This window comes from Nesoenas mayeri, assembly GCF_963082525.1.
Source record: "Nesoenas mayeri genome assembly, chromosome: 27".
In the NCBI taxonomy this organism is placed as follows: Eukaryota; Metazoa; Chordata; class Aves; order Columbiformes; family Columbidae; genus Nesoenas; species Nesoenas mayeri.
In genome coordinates this window covers 181,886-195,235 of record NC_137555.1, presented here as the reverse complement: position 1 = coordinate 195,235, position 13,350 = coordinate 181,886, and the positions used below count along the sequence as shown (strand labels likewise).

The window sequence follows — 13,350 nt, the reverse complement described above, 5'->3', positions numbered from 1 at the left end:
CACATTGTCCCCATGTGCCCAATGTCCCCATAACCCCCACGTCCCTATGTCCCCCAATGTCCCCATGATGTCCCCACAATGTCTCCATATCCCCCCACATCCCCATGTCCCCACTCCCACATTGTCCCCATGTCCCCCCATGTCCTCCTGTCCCCATATCCCCAATGGCCCCACAGCGTCCCCATGTCCCCCCGTCCCACAACGTCCCCGTGTGCCACTATTGCCCCCCATGTCCCCATGTCCATATTAACCCCTTTGTCCCCATTATTACCATTATCCCATTGTCCCCATTATCTCCATTACCCCATTGTCCCATTATCCCTGTAGTTCCCATTGTCCCATAATCCCATTATCCCCATTGTGCCCATTGTCCCATTATCCCCATTACCACCATTGTTCCCATTATCCCCTTATCCCATTATCCCCATTACCCTCATTGTCCCCATTGTCTCCATTGTCCCCATTAACCCATTATCTCCATTATCCCCATTATCGCCATTGTCCCCATTGTCTCCATTATACCCATTATCCCATTAATTATCTCCATTATCCCATTATCCCCATTATCCCATGAATTACCCCTTTATCCCTTTATCCCTTTATCCCATTGCCCCCATTGTCCCCATTATCCCATTATCCCCACAGTCTCCATTGTCCCCATTATCTCCTTTATGCCCATTATCCCATTACCCTCATTATCCTCATTATCCCATTAATTATTCCTATTGTCCCATTATCCCATTGTCCCCATAGTCCCCATAATTTCATTATCCCCATTATCCCCTTATCCCATTGTCCCCATTATCCCATTATCCCCATTCTCCTGTTGTCCCCATTATCTCATTAATTATCCCCATTGTCCCATTGTCCCCATTATCCCATTAATTATCTCCATTATCCCATTACCCCCATTACCCCATGATCCCATCCCCCCACAGCCCCATCACCCCGCATTGTCCCCCCAGGCCATGCCGCCCCCGCTCCTCCTCCTCCTCCCGTCCATCCTGTCCCTCTGTCCCTCCGCTGCCCCCCGATGTCACCGCGCTCGTGGCGCCGCCTGCAGCGCCCCCCACGTCCCCGGCGCCTCCATCCTGGGCTGGGGCCTGGACGTCACCACCTTGGCCCCCGCCACTGGCCGCGTCCTCGACGTCGATGATGATGATGACATCACCGATGACGTCACTTGTACGCTGTGCCCCAACCCATTGGTTGGGGGGCGGCGCTTCCGGCTGCCGCGGGGGGTCGGGGGGTGGCGCGCGGGGCGGCGCTGCCAGCAGGGGACGCTGGTGCTGCGGGGGGCAGCGGCACTGGCAGGGGTGGCGGGGGGCAGGGCGGAGGTGGCCGTGGGGTGGCGTGTGGGGCTAGAGTGGGCGGGAGGGTCAGTGGGCATGGCCGGGTCCAGGTCACGGGCGGCCGAGTTCGCGCTGGGCCGGTGGCGTGAGGACGCGGTGGCATTCGTCAGGATGCGGGCGCAGTGCACGCTCTACTGGTGAGTGTGGTGGCATCTTCATCATCTTCATCCTCATCCTCTCCTTCATCTGAACCTGCATCTTCATCCTCATCTGAATCTTCATCTTCATCTGAATCTGCTTCTTCATCTACTTCTTCATCTGCATCTTCATCATCTGCTGCTTCATCTTCATCCTCATCTTCATCTGAATCTGAATCTGCATCTTCAACTTCATCATCTGCTTCTTCATCTTCATCCTCCTCTTTACCTGAATCTGCATCTTCATCTTTATCTGCATCTTCATCTGAATCTGAAACTGCTTCTTCATCTGCTTCTCCATCTTCATCTTCACACTCATCCTCATCTTCATCTGCTTCTTCATCTTCATCCTCATCTTTGTCTTCACCTTCATCAGATTCTTCATCCTCATCTTCGTCTTCATCTTCATCTGAATCCGAGTTTGAATCTGAATCTTCATTCTTATCTGAATCTTCATCTTCATCTTCATCTTCATCTTCATCTTCATCTTCATCTTCATCATTTTCATCTATCTTCATCTGAATCTGCTTCTTCATCTACTTCTTCATCTTCATCTTCATCCTTATCATGTTAATCTTCTTCATCTTAATCTTATCTTCATCTTCATCTTCATCTTCATCTTCATTTTCATCTTCATCTTCATCTTCATCTTCATCTTCTTCTTCTTCTTCTTCTTCTTCATCTTCTCTTCATCATCTTCATCCTCCTTCCTCATCCTCCCCATAACTGACCCCCATTTTCCCCCCCAGGACATCCATCTCCCGCCGCGCCCGCCCCTCCCCCCACTTCCTCCATGCCCTCCGCTCCCTGCCCCCCAACTTCACCGCGGCCACCACTGACGACTACGCCGCCCTCATCGCGGCCTACGGGACCCACAGCATCCACGGCGCTCGCCTGGGCGGCCGCCTGGACGCTGTCACCTCCATCCGCACCTGCCGGGCAGCCATGACAGGCTCCAGCCTACAAGAAGTGGCCGATTGCCTGGGGGCCGAAGTCTCGGCTGCGGGCCGCTCCACCGCCATGGCCACCGCGTGCCACCGGGCCCGCGCCACCAACGACGCCAACGCCACCTTCCACGAGCTCTACGCCGAGCGCCTGGTGGAGGTGGAAGGCGGCCGCCAAGATGGCGACCTCCTCTACGGCAAGCCCGACGCCTTCCCAACATGGCTACGTGGCCTCCCCACACATCCGGGGCTGGTGGGCGCCGACGTGCGGCCGCTCCACACCGTCCTGGCGCCGCGGGACCCACATCGTGCCGCCCTACGCGCCGCTGTCATCGACTACATTGCCCGCAATGCATTGCGGGTCAACTGCAGCTGCGGCGGCCATCTTGGTGCCGCTGGGCCTTGTTGCGCGTGCTCAGCCAATATGGCCGCTGGGTGCTGCTCGCAGCACCGTGGGTTGGCGCGGCTGCGGGTGTCAGTGAAAGGGGGTGAGGGGTGGCGCGGGGACCATACATCGGGGACAGACGCTTACGTCCGGGTGTATTATGGGGGGCGGGAAGCGCGGACGCGCACCCTATGGAACAACCAGCACCCGCGCTGGGCGGCCATCTTGGATTTGGGGACAGTGACACTGGTGCCTGGCGCCATGTTGAAGGTGGAGGTTTGGGATGAGGACAACAAATGGGATGACGACTTGTTGGGGGTGTGCGAGGAGCCACTATTGGCCAAGGGGGGAGGTGAGCGTGATGTCATCTGTTTCCCCGGTGGGGGGCGGTTGGAGTTTGGTTATGCGGTGACGTGTGGACCTGCTTTGGGGGGGCCATATTGTCATGATTATGTCCCACAACCCCCTGGAGACATCGGGGGCGTCCAGGGTGCCTCCTATTGGCCCAACGACCCCCATAACGACCCCCATAATGACCCACATAACGACGAAGATGGTGCTGGGAATCCCCTCCCCAGAGCCCCCTGGTGGCCGCCAGGGGTTAATGAACCAGGGGGTGACCCTCAAGTCCCCGGGGATGACAGGGACATGGGAGACCCCACGGATGCATTTGGGGAGCTCCCGGAGACATTTATGGGGCCCTGGGAGAGGCATCCAGACCCATAAGTTGTATCCAGATCCATAAGTTGTACCCAGACCCATAAGTTGTACCCTGACCTCTAAGTTGTATCCAACCCCTCCCAGCCTCCAGGCGGCGCCCCTGGTGTCGCAAGGGATGATGGGAATAAAGAGCTTCTCGCTGCACTTGTGGGTCTGGGGGACACTGAGTGGCACTGGGTGGGGAGGAACCAGACAATCAGGAACTCTGGGCTGCCTTGAAGTGACCAATGAGGACTGAGTCCTGAAAGGGCCAATCAGGAGCCTCAGGAGCCCCTGGAATCACCAATCAGGACTGAGGGTCTGTGGGGCCCCTCGAAACCGCCGTTTTCTCCCCAAATCTATGGGGCTCCTTGAAACCAATGGGGTCTCCCAAAATCTATGGGGCTCCTTGAAACCATCATTTTGTCCCCGAGTCGGGTCCTGGATGTGGGGGGGGGAGCAGGGGGGGGGGCGGGGGAGGGCGGTGGGGGGTGGGTCCTTCCCTGAGCAGAGTTTCCTGCCCCACTCACCACTTCCTGTCCCTGTTCCCACGCCAATGGCCGTGGCCCCACAGGTACCAGGGGGACGCATTGGGGGTTATGGGGCACCCAAGGGTGCTGGGGGGACTTGAGGGGCTGTTGAGGTTTAGATTACGGGGTGACAGTGTCGCGGTTGAGACGGGCAAACGACATGGACCAAGTTCTTTCAAGATGAAAGAAATAGAGCACCATTTATTGCTACAAGTGCATTTTTATACAGTTCTACCAGTTCATGTGTCTTTTCACTATTGGTTACAAGTTACAGCACTAACATCTCATTGGTTAATTTTTCTATCATCCATGTTATTCTTCTATCCCCTTCTCTCCCACGGGTACATCTCTCCTCTCTCCGGATTCTCCTTTACTCCCATCCTCCTCAAGGGTAAATCTTAATATCTCAAGGCTGATCTCTACTCTCATATTTTCTGTCAAGGATTCCACAGACCCGCTGCACTTTCCCATAATTCCCCCTTTTTTAATTTGGGCTAAAAATGCTGCCCTCATTGTCCGCTGCAGGGCCCTTTGCAGCACAGAAATCATGCATGGCAACATTAGTAACACAACCACAACAATCATCAAAACGATCAGTCCTGTTTTCACTACTGATAACAACCATCCTAAAAATCTCTCAACCACTAAGCAATTTATTTAACAAATCCCATCAAAATCTTCACACCCATGTCCTTGAGCTAATAACAAAAAACTATCGTGGCCCTACTCTGCCCTGTGGCGTGTCTTACAGAATCTACATCTAACAAAAGTCCACTTAAAGCCTTTTAAGTTCTGTTAGTTTGCTTAACTAGCATCCTAATTTTCTAAAATATTTAGAGCTTTTAGCTGTGCCAACACCTGATACAAGAGATCCTAAAACCCTTTACCTTGATCCCCAAAAATCTACATTATCATCACATTTTGACTCATATACACGCAAAAGGTGTTTTTCTCGTCTTGCTCTTCTGTGATCTATTATCATAGATACATTGGGCATTAAGAGAGTTAATAGTCTCAAAATACACAGTCCTCCAACAGCATTAGCAGGAATTCCTGGTCAGGCTCTATCTCCACAGAGCAAGAATACACCATGCAGGAGGTTTTGGAGTCGCTGTCCCACATTATCAATGACAACCCGTGGATTCTTCTGCGAGGCATTACACCATCGAGTTTCATTTCTATAGTCACCAAGGGTAGCATTAACATTTTGCAGTCTTATCTATTCATGCTTTAGCATATTGTCCTGGCACTTTTCACAAACCAGCTGGATACAAGCGTCCATGGGCACAGATCCCAGCAATTCCAGTTCCTGTGGTTCAATGTCTATTTCCGGGAGACAGTTAATCCAAAGTGCCATGCTGGTATTATTACAGTTTGTTGCAATGTCTCTGCATCGACCACTATTTGAAACAATTGTGTGATGCTGCTGTAGTCATCAAGGGGGATGCCAACCAAGCATGTGTGGAACGGGTTTTCTGGAGATACCATAGCTAGGCATATGGAATCCTGGTCAGTCATGTTGGCTAAAGTAATCCACATGTTAGTCTTTGTCTGTGCGGGCATCCAAAACACAGCAGCTGCAGCAATCATTGTCAGGAAGATGACACAGGTTTCACGTTTCGCGCCAGCAACCATTGCGGCCCTTGATCTGTAAAGACACAAGCAGAGCCTCTCCCCCAGGTTATCAATTGATGTGGCCTTTTCCATTGACTAGTGATTTCGCCATAACTAATGTAGGTTCTTTCTGATTTAGCATGGTTTTGGGTCATACTTGCAAAGTATTTCATCACATACAATGCTTTTGACAATTGGTTTTGTGGTGTTTTCCCTACTTCTTCCCCCTTTTTGTTTTAAAAAAGAACAAAACCAAAACAAAAAACACAGTTCAGAAGCAGATATGTGCATTGGACCTTGACTATGTACTCAGAATCACAAATCAAATTTAGAGGTTCCTCCTTAAAAAGCTCTAAGTAATGTAAAGCTGTGCCAAGTTCTGCTAATTGGGTTGGACCTTCAATAATATTTACAGAATGATGCCAATTGTTATCTCCACACCAAACCACTACAGCTTTATGAGACTGCCCAGAACCATCAACAAAAACTTTGCAAGTATGTAGGATCAGACCAAATACAAGTATGGCCTGTGACCTGATGTTAAAGACTTGCAGGTTCTGCAGCAATTTACATTATTTAGGCATGCCAAAAGCTGTGCTGTTAAGAAAACCAGCTAGTGCAATTTATGAAGACATAGATTACAAATAAAAAAATCAAAATTAAATTTCACAAATGGTACATATATGACAAAAGGATCATGGCCTATTGAAACTTAAATTAATTCCCTTCATTTTCTTGAGTAGAGTGACAATTGGTATATAACAGTCGGTATATCAGTCTATTAGCAATCTCCTCATACTGTCCCACAATAGCCACAGGTTGTTTCTATGTTGTAGCCATAAATAGACAAATCTGCAAGTCCGATCGAATGCCTGTAAGGTTGTCATAAATTTATTCCTCAAAGTTTCCAACTCCATTTTGGCTGTCATATTTATTGGATATTGTTTTCCCTTACCGGATCGAAGTCCTGTTTCAGATCTATCAGTGTAGTGTTTGCTTTATTGAAACACTGGCTGTTAATACTAGTGGAAATACAGCATTTGAAATTTCCTTGGAGATTTCTCACTTGCACAAGCAGATCTGCACCATCCCAGCAGCTTCTTGTAGGCCATGCAAATAAACAGAATTCTCAGAAAACGTTATTTGAGCTTACAATTTACTTAACAAATCTTAACCTAAGAGAGGTATAGGAGTTTCTGGCAACTATAAGAATTCATGTGTTTAAACTTTGTTCCAAATTTGGCATTCCATTGGTCTCAAAAAATGGCCTTTCTTTCGTTCTCTCCCATGACCTCAAAAACTAGCATGGTGAATTTACTAAGAAGTCACTTACAACTAATTACCACAGAATAAGTCTATTAACAAATTTTTGGTTTAATTTTCCAGTTTCATTAGAACTATGGATCCACTGGTGATGCCTTTAAATTTCACCCTCAGACTCCTTCATGCAGTATCACAGCTCTCTAGCAGTAACATTGCGCGGGGGGGAATAAAACTTCCCTCTCGCCCCCATCTGAGATGGCAAGATGTACAGCCCAGCATGAAAACACATCAGTTCGAACTCCACATCAAACCAACCTGGCTCCACTCCACACTCAAATCAGCACCAGTCTGACCCAGAGAAGCACTGAACGCTGTGACCCCCCAAAGCTGACCAGTGTGCAAAGACCGACTTCAGCAAGGAGGTAAAACTATGAGCTCTTTCCCCAGATGTGCCAAAACCTAGGAAACAAGACAGAAGCAAAAATAAACAACACCAACAACCCCTGATTCAAAGCCGAAAAACAACACAGTGCCACAACAAAAATGGATGACAATACTTCAGGAAAAAAAAAGGACAGAGCGGGGGGAGTAAAACCCCCTTTCTCTGCTTAGCAGCATTAATTTTTCTATCATCCATGTTATTCTTCTATCCCCTTCTCTCCCACGGGTACATCTCTCCTCTCTCTGGATACTCTTTCACTCCCATCCTTCTCAAGGGTAAATCTTAATATCTCAAGGCTGATCTCTATTCTCATATTTTCTGTCAAGGATTCCGCAGACCCGCTGCAGTTTCCCACAAACACTTGCAAGCTAAGGCCTGGTTTACACTTTGCTGAGAAGAAAGGATTGATTCACACCAAACAGGACCTGCAAGGCCATGGACCAGAAACAGTGTCTACAGCTGGACAGAACAAAGGCCCCTCTGAGATCAGAGAAAAGACCCAACGAGGAGCAAGAAGACCTCAGAGTGAAATATTGACATTGGAATGAATCATGACATGAACGGTCTGTGAAGATATAAAATAGTGATAGTTTTTTATACTCAGGTTCAACCTCTGCGTGGCTGCCCAGCTTGAGCCGCCCTCCTGCTATTCTACTCGCTTTATTGATTTATTTTGTATTTCCTCCAAGTCTGCTCTGTGGTTATCAGGCCTGGCCTGAAAGATTGTCTCTGGAGTTCTAAAATATAGACTGCGGAGCCACAGGAGAAAAAGGAGATAAAGCTCCGGGAGAGTGTGCAGAGGAGGCCACAAAGTTGGTGAAGGGTTTGGAGGGGAAGCCAGTGAGGAGCCGTTAGATCAGTGGGTTTGTTCAGCCTGGAGGAGACTGAGACCTCATGGCGGCTCCAGCTTCCTCACAAGGCAGGAGGGGCGGCAGGCGCTGAGCTCTTCTCTCCGGCACCAGCGACAGACCCCGAGGGAACGGCAGGAACATGTGCCGGGGAAGTTCGGCTAGGCCGTGAGGAAAAGGTTCTTCCCCGGCGGGTGGGGCAGCACTGGACGGGCCCCCAGGGACGGGTCACGGCCCCGAGCCCCACAGGATTCCAGAAGCCACTGCAGAGCGCCCTCAGCCACACGGAGTGAGCGGTGCCGCTGTCCTCTGCTCGGACAGGAGTTGGACTCGACGGTCCCTGCGCGTCCCTTCCCCCTCGGCCCATCCCGCTCGGCTCTGACTCGCGGGTCGGTGCCGCCATCTCGGGGCAGCGAGCGCCGCCCACGCCACGGCGCCGCCGCTCAGGAGCCCGGATGTGGCTGCCCCGCACCCAGGTAGCACAGGGAGCTCCCGGCCCGGCCCCGCCCCTCGCCGCAGCAACGGCTGCTGATTGGTGGAGCAGGAGGGCAGAGCCCCCTGGTTGGCTGAGGAGCTGCAGGGGTGGCTGTGCTGGGGCGGGGCCGCCGAGTGCGTTGGGCTGCGCAGCACGGGCAGGGCCGGGCCTGGCGGTCCCTGTGCCCGCCCCGGCGCCGCTGCCTGCAGGGCTGGGGCGAGAGAGCCCGCCGAGCAGAGGCTGCGGCCGAGGGCACCGGGAGGGGCGGGTGCGGAGCGGAGCGCTGTGGCCGGAGTGCCCGGGTGCCCCGGTGGCTGCTCCTCTTCCCCTCCCGTCCCACAGCAGCACTTGCAGGTGAGCGGCGGGGAGCCCGCGGTGCGATGGGGGAGCGGGGCGGGCGGGAACGCGGCGGCACGAGAACGTGCCCGTCACTGTGTCCCCGCGGGGCGATCGGGGCTCTGCAGATCCCCGGGCTGTTGGCTGCGCGGCGCAGGGAGCCCTGGTGCGGTGTGCGGGCGCAGCAAGGTGGCTTTGGGGAAGGGGCGGGAGGAGCGGGCGCCACTCGTGCGGCTGGGGACACTGTGCGACAGGAGCTCGGGGGGCTGGGGGAGCGCTGGGCGCTGTGCCGTTGGGCACTGGCCGGTGCCGTGGGGGTTCTCCTGCAGCCCCTGCCCCTCCTGGAGACGTTCCTGTTCCCTCTCCTCTTGAGGCAGAGCTGCGGGAGGGAAAGGCAGAGGGAGGCACAGCAGTGTCCTGGGGAGAACAGCAGGAGCTGCAGGCAGCCATGGAGCGGTGGGCATGGAGGTCAGTGTCCCCTCCTGTGCCCGTGCTCCCCAGCTGTGGTGGCCGGGGCTGTGTCAGGGCCTCTGTGCCTCTGGGGGACTCCTCTTCCTAACCCGGGCTGTTGTGCGTGTGTAGAACACAACTGCCAGGAGCTTCAGCAGCTGGAGGGGCAGCAGTGACGCCAGGTGACCGGTTGGAGGGAGGTGGCTGTTGCTTTCCTTCCAAGAGGCTCTACCTGTGCACCCTGCTCAGAGAGAACAGGCTCAGGGGAAGACGGGAGCCACAGCGACCACCCTCGCTTCCCGTGGTGTTCTCGTAACCGACAATGATGACAATGACCAGAGAGGTTCAAGCAAATCACAAATTTACAGCCACTATTGACTGGGCAAAACTTGTATCTGTACCTTCAAACTTAACAGAATTGCATCAACAAAACTCATAATCTTATTACCCTTATGTGGGCAGAATGAAGATAGAAACACAGAGAGGGAGAGAGAGAAGAGAAGGTGTCACCGCGCTGAGATCCACAACGGTCTCTGCTGTCCTCCGGTGGTGAGTGCGCCCGGCGGTGAGTGCACAGGCTGATATATTTAGTTCATATTTAGTCCATTTGCCTGTCAGATATGGGAGGGAGGTGGTTTTCTTCTTGTCTCCTCCCTCCCCCACTTCTCATGGTAATTGGGATGCTTGTGCATTTGTTCAAAACATGAATCCATGGTCCTCTGGGAGTCTCTGCCGGTTGCAATTCCTCGTGGCCATTGTGACCACAGTAGCACCCGCTTTTGCACAAGCGTGGTTAATGCCTTTATGGCAAAGGTGTTGCCTTTGTTTTGTAAAAGTTTCTCCCAAGGAAAAGGCACCATTGTGCCTCTGCAGCACTTGCCTCTTCCTGCCTGCCAGCGCTGTAGAACAAGTCCTTTGAGGCAAAACAAAGGCCACACACTGTGTCTCTCAGTTCGCTGCCTGTCTGCGGGTGGTCATTGTGACTCCCTGTGTCCTCGTGCACCCGCACTCAGCACACGGGTGCACAGGCAGAGCCGTCGAGGGGAGAGCACAGGCAGCAGGGAAAGCAGCAGCCACCTCCCTCCCACCCGTCACTGACACGGGGTGACAAGGTCGCACCCGGGTCCTGCAATCACAGGTTTCTTTATTCTCTTTCCCGTTGCATTTTAGAAGAAGAACCGGGGAGAGGTGCAGTGCTGGATCTCATCCTCACTAACAAGGAGGGTCTGGTCGAAGCAGTAAAGGTTGAGGGCTGCCTGGGCTGCAGTGACCACAAGATGGTGGAGTTCAGCATCTTGTGTGGCAGGAACAGAATAGCAAGTAGAGTTGCAACCCTGGACTTTAGCAGGGCTAACTTTGGCCTTTTCAGCCAACTGCTGGGGGAAATCCCATGGGCAAGACTGCTTGAAGGAAAAGGGGCCCAAGAGAGCTGGATTGCATTCAGAGATTGCTTCTTCCGCGCTCAGGATCAGAGCATCCCCACACGTAGGAAGTCAAGGAATGGAGCCAGGAGACTTGAGTGGTTGAATAGGGATCTGTTGGGAATGCTCAAGCAGAAGAGGAGAGTCACTGACACGGGGTGACAAGGTGACACCCGGGTCCTGCAATCACAGGTTTCTTTATTCTCTTGCCCGTTGCATTTTAGAAGAAGAACTGGGGACTTGCTGGGCAGCTCCCAAAGGAGCCGCCAACTTTGGTGACAGGACAGAGTTATTTGGGACGTCTCCGTCCAGCAGCACCAGGATGAGGACGGCGATCTGCAGGAGGGCGAGGAACACAAGAAGTCTCCTGGGGGCAGGAGAGAGAGGTCAGGCAGAGCAGGGGCAGATTGCTCTCAGCTCTCACTGCCCTGGGAGCACAGGCACGGGCATCGCACTGCCCAGGGAAGAGTCCTGGCGCCCCGAGCCCCTCCAGCAACCCACCTCAGCCCAGAAGTGCTGCGGTGCCACCTGGATGCCAGCTGCTCCTCCTGCAGACCAAGGCACAGCAGGGACATGTGTTGGGCTGTGCCAGGTGGACGAGGTTTGGGGGCTCAGAGCCCTCCCGCACCCCCGCTGACACCCGCACCCCATTCCGTGTTCCCCGGGCACCGTGCAGCCCCTGCCCTGCCCAAGGCCCACAGCCGGGCTGTCTGTCCTACCAGCCGCACGGCCACCAGCTCTTGTAGCAGCGCCTGCTCTGCATCGTTTCCCTGCGCCATCTTCCCTCTGCTACGGACACCACGGGGTTCTGGGCTGTGAGAAGAGACCTTGGCCAGCGTGACGACCCCCTGCTTGGCCAACAGGGAGCCAGGGTGCTGCCCAGCCTGTGCTGGGGCTGGCACCAGGCACCTCCGGCATCCCAGCGCTGCACAGACCCAGCCCACCCCTCCGGCCCCAGCTTGGGGGGCACGCAGCACAGCCTGGGAGCTGCTCAGAGTTGTGCGGAGCTGCTGCCGGGACTCCCCAGTTGCTCAGAGGTGTTTTGAGCACTTGGCAGAAGACAAAGGCTCTCCAGAGCAGGCTGGAGGAGCGGCCAGGAGCCACAAAGGTGTCTGCAAGCAGCAGACGTTTGCCCCAAGCTGCTCAGCACCCCCACCCCACTGCCCCAAGATTCAGTCAGGGCTCCGTGGCCACTCACAGAGCTGTTGGCTCTTGGACTCGTTCCCATCTCTCCCGGAGGTGCTGGAGCTTCTTTTTCAGCAGCTGCACAAGCAAAGGGCCCTTGTTAAGAGGCCGTGCCCCCACAAACGTGTTGAGTCCCCATCCCTCCTGTCCCCAGTACCTTCTTGACCTCCACCTGCTCCCGAACAGCTTCCCTGAGCTCTGCCCACTGCGCCCTCTGCAAAGCAAGCGGGACACATTGCAGGAGCCGTGGTGGGAACAGGCCCCTCCAGTCCGTCCCAGGGCACTGGGAACTGAGCCAGGGCCAGGGCGGCCGGCAGCCGGGTGTCCTGGGGCCAGCACCATTGCTGCGCAGCTCTGGCCACGCGCCGTGGATTTCTGCTGAGCACTCTGCAAAGTCCTGCCCAGCACCATGGAGGTTCTCCTCCAAATGCTCCCCCAGCTCCGGGAGCAGCCCCCTTTATACTGGCCAGGGCGCCTGTGTCACAGGCCCACAGTGACATCACGGTGACACAGCCAGCGCTGCCCACTGTGACACGGTCGTCACCTCCCTGGGGCTGGTGCCCAGAGCTGCTGTGGCTCCAGCCACGGCCACCGCAGATCAGGGCATCACTGTCATCACCGCTCTTGGTGCACGGACATTCCATGCAGCGCATTCCAGCGCTGCAGCCTGGGTGAGGTTCAGGGGGTGCAGAGTGTCCTGCTCCGGCAACACTTGTGTGCCTGGGGAGGACTGGGGAGCGCTGGGAGCGCTGGAGAAGAACAGGGAGCTGTGGGGAGTTGAGGCGAACCCTGGGGAACACTGGAAATCCTTGGGGAGCCCGATGAGCTGAGTTGAGGCCTTGGGAGATCTGAGAAGCCCTGGGGAGGCATAGGGAGCCCTGGGGCGCTGAAACAAGCCCAGAGGAGGACTGGGGAGCCAAGGCGAACCCTGGGGGAGACTGCAGAGCCCTGGGGAGCTGCTGCGAGTCCTGGGAAAGACTGGTGAGGCCCAGAGAGCTGAGGGGAGACCTCGGCAGAACTGGGGAGCTCAGTGACAGGAGCAAAGATCTGCAAATGACTGGGGAGCCCTGGGAATGAACGTGAGGACTGGGAGCCCTGGGGAGCTGAGGAGAGCCCTGGGGATCCAAGGGAAGTCCTGGGCAGGACTGGGGTACCCTGGGGAGCAGAGTCTGGATCCTTGGAGGGCTCAGGCACCTTAGGGAGCCAAGGCGACTCCTGGTGAAGAACGGGGAGCCCTGGGGGGACAAATGAGCCCTGAGCTGCACTGGG

At 54.5% G+C, this 13,350-nt stretch overlaps 1 protein-coding gene and 1 long non-coding RNA gene across 2 annotated transcripts; both read left to right on the top strand.

Moving 5' to 3' along the window:
* Positions 1-968: 968 nt before the first annotated feature.
* Positions 969-3,599, top strand: PRF1 (perforin 1; the record flags this gene model as incomplete). Its single annotated transcript, XM_080360241.1, has 2 exons — positions 969-1,489; positions 2,239-3,599. 2 exons carry the CDS (start codon positions 969-971, stop codon positions 3,542-3,544), a joined length of 1,827 nt encoding a protein of 608 aa, XP_080216367.1. The 3' UTR covers positions 3,545-3,599.
* A 5,250-nt stretch (positions 3,600-8,849) lies between these two features.
* Positions 8,850-13,083, top strand: LOC308050207. The gene is made up of 3 exons (XR_013923384.1): positions 8,850-9,043; positions 9,938-10,024; positions 11,089-13,083. It is a non-coding gene; the product is annotated as an uncharacterized lncRNA (long non-coding RNA).
* Positions 13,084-13,350: the final 267 nt, after the last annotated feature.